Genomic DNA, 10058 nt, shown 5'->3' with positions numbered 1-10058 from the left:
TTTCTCTGATTTTTGTTTTTCTAGGATTTAGATAAATGGATTTCTTTGCTATTCACTATGTATGTTCATTGTGAAACTGGTTTTTGGTGGGAAAGGGTCAAATCTTGGATATAGAGCTTGAAGCCTCCTTACCCTGTAGAAATGACAAAGTGATAAAAGAAAAAAACTAGACAGAACATGATCATATCCCCTAGAGTGACTAATTAAGGAGAGCAAATAAGACATACTTCTAGACTGGTATTCATATCTCTAATATCATCTTTCTGCTTTCCCTGCAGGTAGGAAGGGAAAAATCTCCCTTAGAGAAGGGATAGAAGAGGCTAGAGTTGTCCATTCGGCCTCTGCCTGCCACAGGTGGGCTTCATTATGCACGTGGTGCCTCATTCCTAGTCCTATTAAGGACAATCCTCCTTACACACATGTGAAGCCTGCTCCCTATACTACATTTGCTACCTTTGGGTGCTCTATGAATAGGAATATAGTTTTTGGTCACCTTTATTTTGCAAGTTATTATCGGTTTTTTTGGGGGGGGTTAGTTTTGACTAGGACAATTTACTTTCTAGCCTACATTTTTTCAGTATACTTTCTCAGGACTAGCCCTGTTGATTTATATTTTTACTTATTCTGCTGAACATTCCCCCAATTTTAATCTGGTACAGGTTTCACTTGGAATTTTTGAAGCAATATCAGAATTATGCTATGCAATTATATGTATTCATCAAATTCTCTGTATTTGCACATCCTTTTCTAATTCAACCATGAAGAGAGTCATGAGGTCATCTCCTTCTGTCCAAATTACCAGCTATGTCAAATGTTAAGGATAGGTCTGAAGCCAGCATCTTATTAACTCAGGTTTGATTTAGTGATAAAATGAGTAAATTTACAAGAGTAAATCACTGACCTAACATAGCAGTATATTCGATACGTATAAAGTTATAGTAAACTATATGTATATGTATGTATATACACACACAAGCACAGACTCCATCTCCACAAGGAAATTAGTCAGCAAGATTGAATATAGTGATTTGAGTGGCCTTCAGAGATCCACCAAGTGGAATGTTCCCTGATTCCATATAGGTGAGAACTTTTATTCACTTAGTTGACTAAAAACTGGGACAAGAGAATCAGGGGCAAATCTGTCTATTTGGGGGATAGTCCCCCCCCCTTGTAGGGAAAATGATTTGCTGTTGTGAGGAGATTTGAAACCCTAGTAGATATTACAATAGTAAGGTTTCTTTTTTTTTTTTGGACAGGTGTGGTCTAATTCTAAAGTTACATGATTCTGAGATTGTTGCTTCTTATTCCAAACCATCCTTTCACAACAATGCAAAATAATCTTCCTATTCATAAGTAATCATTGTTACCACCTCATTCAAGAAATGAAATTTGCTCTCCTTTGCCTATATATAAATGTATGAAATCTCAGCATTACATTTTAAAAACCCACAATCTGCTTCCAAATTACCTTTCAGATCTTATTTCATATTATTCCCCTTCTTTCATACTACACCCCAGCTTAACTGGACTACTTACTGTTTTCTGAACTTAACATATTGTGGGAAAGAATCAAGTGTTTTGTTTCCACAAGGATGAGAGAGGGCATTGCCAGAATCTCACAGATGTCTGTGAGGATAATACATTACAAAAGCCAGGATATCTAGTCTTTGTGGAAACTGAAACCTGTTTACAGGAAGGGGAGAGTTAAACAAAAATAAAGGTGATTAAAGAAATAACATTGCAACGAGTCAGGGGTTTGAATGAGGATCTATGTTATTGTCCTTTGCACCTGCTCAAGGAGGTTACTGTTCATTCACTCCCCTGTGCTCACTGATGTGATGAGGTTTTGGGGGTGGGGAGGAACATATGGAGGCGAATGTATCAATTAGATTGTGGCCCTGGCAGATTCTCAGCAGAAAGGGGGCGAAATAAGCCTTTCAAACTGTATATGAGACCCAACCTTTCCTTAAGAGAAGTGGTCCTTTTATTAAGATTTCTTAATAAAAGCTATTTTAATCACTCTGTACTAAATATTTATTATTATGAGCCATTTATAACAATATTGTTTCTCAATTCTAAGAATTTGTGGAAACCATCCTCAATGATTATGCATGTATTTTAGAATCATTCCTTCAAGGTTCAGCTCAAATACTTCCTCCTCCATGAAACCTGCCCTCATTTTTCATCCCCATTGTCTCCCCCTACCTAATCCTCAGTTGGGAGGGTTGTTCTTAACTCTCCTCAAATTTTACTGGAGAACCTGGTCTGAATCTCTTTCCATCACTCATCATATTGTATTATACTTATTCACATACATATTATATCCTGCTCTCCAGGAAAATACAAGTTTCTTGAGGTTAGGGACTAAGTCTCTATTTCATCTTTTTATCCTCAGAGTCTAATATAGGGCTGACTAGTAGCTACTTAGTGTTTATATTTAAATTAAATTACATGGAAGCATCATTTCCTTTTTTTTTATGTTTTTGCAAGGCAATGGGGTTAAGTGGCTTGCCCAAGGCCACACAGCTAGGTAAATCTGAGGTCGGATTTGAACTCAGGTCCTCCTGACTCCAGGGCCAGTGCTCTATCCACTGTGCCACCTAGCTATGGCCTCTTCTCCAACCCTGCCCTAAGCAGCATTTTCAACTGAACCTTAGTCATCTTTCCTCCCTGATTGTCTTAAGAACCTCCTACTCCAGGGCTGCTGGTCCATTCCTACCTCTCTGCTTCTGCATAGTCTGTAACGATTCCAAATTCCAACTTTCCTGACACCTCTTCCTAACCTGGGAATGTTTCTTTGTAGGTTTTTAACTATCAGTTAATGTGTCTAATCCAGTTCCAAATTTCAATCACAATCTCTAGCTTTTCTCTCACTTCATTAACACACTTGGTTCTTTTAAGATCATCCTCTTCCAGTCCTCTCTTATTTTTCCATTCCTTTCCTCTCTGCCAATCCAAGTTTCTCCTTTCTCTATCCTTCCAAACTCACCTCAAAGTTCTTATCCAGAACATCATCTTTGAATAGTCATACACTATACTAATTATTCCTTTTTACTTCCCTTCTTCAGATTTGATGTGCTCCCATCACATTGTTGGGAGGAAACTCTGAAATCTAGAACTTGAGAGATAATAAGTGGGACATTAAACACCTAGTGTGACATCACTACAAGATTCCTAGACTTGAAGTGTTTGCTTACATTTCCTTAAACTGATGATGGGGAGAGTAAGGTAGAGGTTTAAAGTCAAAAAGAGGAACTTTGAAAATCCTAAAACTCAAATATTGGGAGTTACCAACAAAAATTTAGTCTCAACAGAGCTTAAAATAAAGAACAATGCTAAAGTAAGTCTTAGGAAATAGGATCAAAAGTGCAAAGATTTGTCTACACCTAACTTTTTAGGAGTGCAGCAAGCAAAGTTGCAAAATCAAGTTTCTGTTTATATTCATTTCCACTTAACTGTGTAATGTGAGTGATAGTGATGATTCCTTGGAGCAAACACAGATATTCCCCCCCCCCCCCTTGGTACAGCCCATATTGACCATATGAAAGCTGGTTGAGTTTGCTTCTGACCATGTGTGATTCCTTGCTGAGGGGTGTGATGATGTGTGATAATGAAGAATTCCCTAATTGCTAATAGTCAGAAAAGTTGATGATTTGAGGGATTGAAATGGGAGATGACAAAACATAAGTCACTGCCAAGACTGAACTCAGTGAATCAAAAAAAGCTGCCCTCTGCATCATCTCTGCCTCTTGCTTCTTATATGTGGACTATTTTAACACAGTTCCATATGTCAGGTGAAGGAGGGTACATGACTGCCCTAGCTCCCACTCAGAATCTATATAGCTGTGAGCACAAGGTCACCTCTACCTCTTCTGTTTGTACTTTTCCTCATTTTAAGTAAATATCCCAAGGCAGACCAAGACTGAATTCTGAAAGGTTAGCTCATCTTGAGAAGCCTGTGAGGCAACAGCTACAATGTACCTCAGAGCAGTGATGGTTAGCAAAGTATCTGAATTGATAGTGTAGACATATATTGAGAACAGACATGGATAAAGAAAGATAACCTGAGGGAGGAAGCCACAACAAAAAGAATGCCTTCTCATGAAAACTTCCCTTGGTCAGTTGGCAGCTACTTTCTCTGCTGCTTACTTCTATTATGTGGAAAGGAAAGGTAGGGGATGATCCGTCCATTTCTAAAAGGTGGCTGGGGGCGGCTAGGTGGCATAGTAGATAAAGCACTGGCCCTGGAGTCAGTAGTAGCTGGTTCAAATCTGGTCTCAGACACTTAATAATTACCTAGCTGTGTGGCCTTGGGCAAGCCACTTAACCCCATTTGCCTTGCAAAAACCTTAAAAAAAAAAGGTGGATGAAAGGACAAAACTCGGGAAAGTTAAGGATGTTTTTTTTTGTATCCAGTGCATGAAAATTGGACAGGTTAGGTGGAAATGGGATGATATGTTTTGAATTTTGAAGAAAGAATTTGAGACAGGAAGGAGGGGGAAGCTGTGAACTGCAACCCAGGGACTGTGGGTGGCATAATCTTCAGATCACATCCTGAGATTCTTGATTAGGGGTAGGGATAAAGTATCACCCCTGGGAAAACAGGACAGGATCCATTGATCTTTCTTTTTTAGTAGTTGGAATAGGGAAAATTGACTGAATCTGACCCTGCTACTACTCATTAGGCAGTATTAGAATATATAAAAGGGAGGAAGGTTGAGGTGGGTGCTGTATAGGTAGTAAGAGCCAGAAGCTAATGGGGAAAAACTGTGGGTGTGTGCCACTTCTGTTAGAGAGAGGATGCAGTTCTAGGTCATATTGGAACAAAGAAGTGAAAAAGACTGGGTTCCTTAGCTATTGGACTCTGTGAATATCAAAAAAGTCAGGCCTCTGGGCTCTGTTGTAGGCAGAAGTATGGAATGGAGGGACAATCTTTCCATACTCATTCCTCCTAATCTGATATGAGGTAGCATTGTATAAGAGGAAGAGAAATATTATTGGGCTGGTAGAACCAGGTTTGAGGTTCATTTTGATGATACTAACTAGCTTTATTACCTTAGACAAATCAATTCAATGTTTATAGAGACTCAGCCTCAGTTTCTTCCACAGTAAGATAATGATAGTCATCCTTCTACTTCTCCTCCTCACAGGGGCTTTGCAAGCTACAAGATAACACAAATTTTGAATGGTATTAGATTCTGGGGTGGGGGGGGAGCCAAGATGGTGACAAAAGAGAATCCTCTCTTAGGTGCTCTCTCTTAAAACTTATAAGCTAAGGACTCTAACTACATTTTTGAGAGACAAAATCCACAGAGGGACCCAGTGAGGCAGTTCTCCAACCCAAGATAACCTGGAAAGAGTGGAAAGGCTCAGTTCCACAGGGTCAGAGAGGTGGCTGTGGCTCACGGCGGGGAGGGGGGCAGTTTCCTGACCTACAACCGAGGGAGCACCAGGCACAACTTGGGGGATCAGCAAAGGCACCTCTGCCAGGGAGAGCATGTGAAGTCCAGCCCTCAGGGCACACAGCCAGTAGCATGGCTGTGGCAGCCCAGATCCAGGAACTGGAAGCAGAAGCTGGTAAGCAAGAGCCCCCAAGGTATGAGTGCTGAGCCTAGGAAGGGATCAGAGAGAGACTGCCAAGCTCTGTCCTCTGTCCCTGGAACAGGACTCTGGGGCTCTGACCACTTTCAGATCCTGATCGCAGTCTAAGGCCCCCTATAGAACAGCAGGGCCCTCCCATCTCAGCCCCATGGCGGAGGGGTGTGCTTATGGTCATTCACAGACAAGGAGGGAAGACAGAGCATCACACATGGAGATCCTTGTGGGGGGGGGGTGTCCCACTAATACTCAGAAGCTCAGGAAGCACCCCAAAACCAGGCTCAGGCTGCAGAAATGAGCAAGCAGAGAAAAAAGAGGAATACCATTGAGAAATACTTTGTCTGTGATCCCAAGAAAGATCAAAACATTCAATCTGAAGATGAGGAAGCACAAGCTCCTGCATCTAAAGACTCCAAGAAAATCAGAAATTGGGCTCAGCCTATGATAGAGCTCAAAAAAGACTTTGAAAATCAAGTGAGGGAGTTAGAAGAGAAATTGGGAGAAGAAATGAGAGAGATGCAGGAAAAACATGAAAATGAAGTAAACAGCTTAGTCAAATAGATCCAAAAAATGCTGAAGAAAATAACATGTTAAAAACCAGCATAGGTCAAATGGACAAAACAGTTCAAAAAGTTATTGAGGAGAAGAATGCTTTAAAAATAGAATTGGCCACATGGAAAAAGAGATAAGAAAACTCTCTGAGGAAAACAAATCCTTCAGACAAAGAATAGAACTCAGGGAGATTGCTGATTTTATGAGAAATCAGGACTCAATACTTCAAAACCAAACAAATGAAAAATTAGAAGAAAATGTGAAACATCTCATTGAAAAAACAACTGATAGGGAAAACAGATTTAGGAAAGATAATTTAAAAATTATTGGAATACCTGAAAGTCATGATCAGGAAAAGAGCCTTGACGTCATTTTCAAAGAATTATTACAGGAAAATTGCCCTGATATCCTAGAAGCAGAGGGCAAAATAGAAATGGAGAGAATCCACCAATCTTCCCAGAGAAAGAGATAAAAACCCCCAACCCCCAGGAATATTATAGCCAAGTTCCAGAACTCCCAAATCAAAGAGAAAATATTACAAGCAGCCAGAAGGACACAATTCAAATGGTGTGAAGCTGCAGTCAAGATCACACAGGACTCAGCAGCAACTACATTAAAAGCTCATAGGGTTTGGAATATAATATTCCAGAAGGCAAAGGAGCTCAGAATGCAACCGAGAATCAACTACCCAGCAAAACTGAAGTCCTCTTCTAGGGAAAAAGATGGACTTTCAATGAACCAGGGGAATTTCAAATGTTCCTGTTGGAATGACCAGAGCTGAACAGAAGGCTTGATCTTCAAATACAGGACTCAGGTGAAGCATAGAGAAGGGGAGGAGAAGGGGAAAATATGAGGGACTTAATGATGGTGATGATGATGATGATGATGAACTACATATACTCCTGCATAGAAAAATGATACTGATAATACTCATATGAACCTTCTCATTTAATAGAGCAGGTAGGAGGAGTTTTTTTTTTTTTTGGTGAAGCACAGGAGAAATCTGAATTTGAAGATATATTGTGGTATAAAAATGGAGTCAATAGATAAAAGGGAAATGTAATGGGAGAAAGAAAAAGGAGAGGAGGAATAGGCCAAGATATTTCATATAATAAGATTTTTCTTTATTACAATGAGCTATTACAATGATATGGAAGGGGGAAGGCAAGGGGGAATGAGGGAATCTTTGCTCTCATCAGAGGTGGCTAGGAGAGGAAACGGCATATATACTCAATGGGGTATAGGCCTCTGGAGTAAGAAGGGGGGGGAACAGGTGGAAAGGGGGTGATGTGAGTGATGGAGGAGAGGATGGACCATGGGGGGAGAGTGGTCAGATATAACACATTTTCTTTTTTACTTCTTGCAAGGGGCTGAGATTGGAAGGCCTGTCTGGGACCATAGGGCCAGGTGGATGCTGGGCCTAAGGGGTAGTATGTGGGCTTGGGGCCTCTTGGCCCCAGGGCTGGGGATCTGTCTGCTGTGCCACTCAGCTACCTTACAGCAGAGTCAGAGTGAAAGGAGAGAGAAAATATAGTACATGGTAGTAGAGAAATACGAAAGGAGGGAGTTGCGATCAGCAATGGCAATGGTGGAAAAATATGGAAGTAACTTTTGTGATGGACTTATCATAAAGAATGTGATCCATCTGTAACAGAGCTGGTGGTGTTGGAGCACAGACTGAAGCACATTTTTTATTATTTGTTTTTTTTTGGGGGGGTGCAAGGCAAATGGGGCTGGGTGACCTGCCTGGGGCTGCATAGCTGGGTGATTGTTGGGTGTCTGAGGCCAGAATTGGACCTGGGTGCTCCTGGCTCAAGGGCCAGTGCTCTGTCCACCACCCAGCCACCCCTACTATCATTACTATTTTATTTTGGGTCTTTTTTTTAAGTTTTTGCAGGGCAATGGGGTTGGGGTGGCTTGCATGGGGTCACACAGCTGGGCAATTGTTGGGTGTATAGGCTGGATTGGGGCTCGGGTGCTCCTGGCTCCAGGGCTAGTGATCCATCTACTGTGCCACCTGGCCATACCTAAAATTATTACTATTTAAAAAATTTTTTTTTAATTTTTTTCTCTCCCCTTTACTTATTGCTCATGCGGGTCTTTTTTGGGGGAGGGGGTATTATGTTTACTCTTAAACAAGAATATTTTATTAATGTATAAAAACATTATTTGTACAAAATAATAATAAATTATAAAAAAATAACATTAAAAAAATGGTATTAGATTCTAGTACCATGAAATCTCTCTTTACTATCTTGGATCAGGGGAATCCTAGACACCAACTATAAGCTACCCCTTATTTTTCCATTTTATTGTTCTCCACTATCACTCCTCCAGGGAGTAGTATACCCATCCTTGGCTTGGCCTTTCAAGAGTCTGAGGGGGCATGCGTGGGGCAAGCCTTGCTTGCCATACCTGCCTCTTCTTTTCCCAGCCTTTTAAGGTACATAGCTTGTGGAGGGCATGGAGTTGCAGCTTAGAGGGCTGACAAACCTAGTGGAAGAACTTGGGGGAATATACATATATGCCTGGTTCTTTAGTCTCTTTGCAGCTATGCGACTCAGCATTATGTGATGGGGGGGGGTGTTAATGGAGAACACATAAGCTTCCAGCCCCGTGGACTTTGCTTTCACCCTCTTGGTTTGTTTTCCCATGCATTTTTGGAAACGGATCTGAGAGGATGGGGGGCAAGCTGGTAACTCTTTTGCTTGAGGTCTTGGAGAGTCCAGTCATATTGGCAATTGTCAGGGTGCCAGTACTGGGAAACCTTGTCATCTCCATTGGGAAGTCTGGCATCTAGATATTGGTTAGGTTCTGTTGACAAAAATGAATGTTGATAGCAGGAGCCTGGAGGGATCAGGTCAAGAAACATAGCGTCCCGAGTGCAGAGGTCATAGATAGCAGGATTCCGAGAGACAGGAGGTTTCCAAGGGACAGTTGGATTCTGACAGATAGGAGGATCTCTACAGACAGAAGGGTCCTGATAGACAGGAGGTTTGTGTGTCTGCTTCCGTGCCGGAGGCCTGTGGATGAGCAGTTTCTTGGGAATGATTCGAGTCAGCTTGAGTGTGTTATCTGCAGAATGGGAAGGGGAAAATGACCAGAAGCCTGGAAAATGACATCCCTTAGAGGAATGGGAATCATGTCAGAAACAAGGGCTAGGTGCTGGAACATCCAGATCCCTGAGAGGACCATGAATTCTTGAAAGAGTCAGATTCTGAGGGGAGGAATGCCTGGGGCTTTGACCAGGGGAGAGGGATAAAGAAGTAGACTGGGACCCACTCAAGACCCTATCACTTACCTTCCTGAAAAAAAATATGGATTATTTGGTTCAGAGAGCATGCAAGGCGGCACCGGAGCTAAGGGTCAGGGAGAAGGAAAAAGTAAATACTTAGGTATTCTGATCCTCTCACCATTATGAACCCTGTTATTCTCCAGTCTCTCTGCCTTCCCTCACCCTTGCCCACCCAAGATTCTGGTCATCCCCCTGACCCATTCCCTGACTCCCCCTGGGACCCAGGCCCTGACCAGAGTCATCACATTGATTCCAATGATGATGGAGATGATGAGGCCCAGAAAGATCAAGATATATTCGCCTAGGTTCTGGCAGCTCTCAGAGCCAGGACCTGAACAGGAATGGGCCCCTTGCTGAAAAGGGTCACCCATGATGGGGTGCCAGGACCACCTCTGACCCCCCCCCCAAACTCCCACCCTACTATGAACTTGTTCTGGAAGCCAGCACTTGTAGGGAAGAGGTGAGTCACAATGGGGTAGAGACATCACAGTAACCAGGCTAATAGGGTATTAATGACTATCCTACTACCAGGCTTCTGCTGTAGTCCCAGCTAGGCTAAAAGGTCCCCAGACATGATTTGTACTTGCCTCACCTTTCCTCTCTTTCAAGTGGC

General features: G+C 42.1%; 1 protein-coding gene across 1 annotated transcript; it reads right to left on the bottom strand.

Moving 5' to 3' along the window:
• Positions 1–7334: 7334 nt before the first annotated feature.
• On the bottom strand, positions 7335–10006 carry SPEM1 (spermatid maturation 1). The gene is given in 7 exon segments (XM_074225481.1): positions 7335–8594; positions 8597–8640; positions 8642–8733; positions 8736–8878; positions 8881–9225; positions 9452–9509; positions 9679–10006. Coding segments are annotated over 7 exon segments (1053 nt in total). The 5' UTR covers positions 9931–10006; the 3' UTR covers positions 7335–8475.
• Positions 10007–10058: the final 52 nt, after the last annotated feature.

Source organism: Macrotis lagotis, chromosome 2, assembly GCF_037893015.1.
Source record: "Macrotis lagotis isolate mMagLag1 chromosome 2, bilby.v1.9.chrom.fasta, whole genome shotgun sequence".
NCBI lineage: Eukaryota > Metazoa > Chordata > Mammalia > Peramelemorphia > Peramelidae > Macrotis > Macrotis lagotis.
Note: the sequence above shows the minus strand (reverse complement) of the source record. Positions and strands in the feature narration are given on the sequence as shown.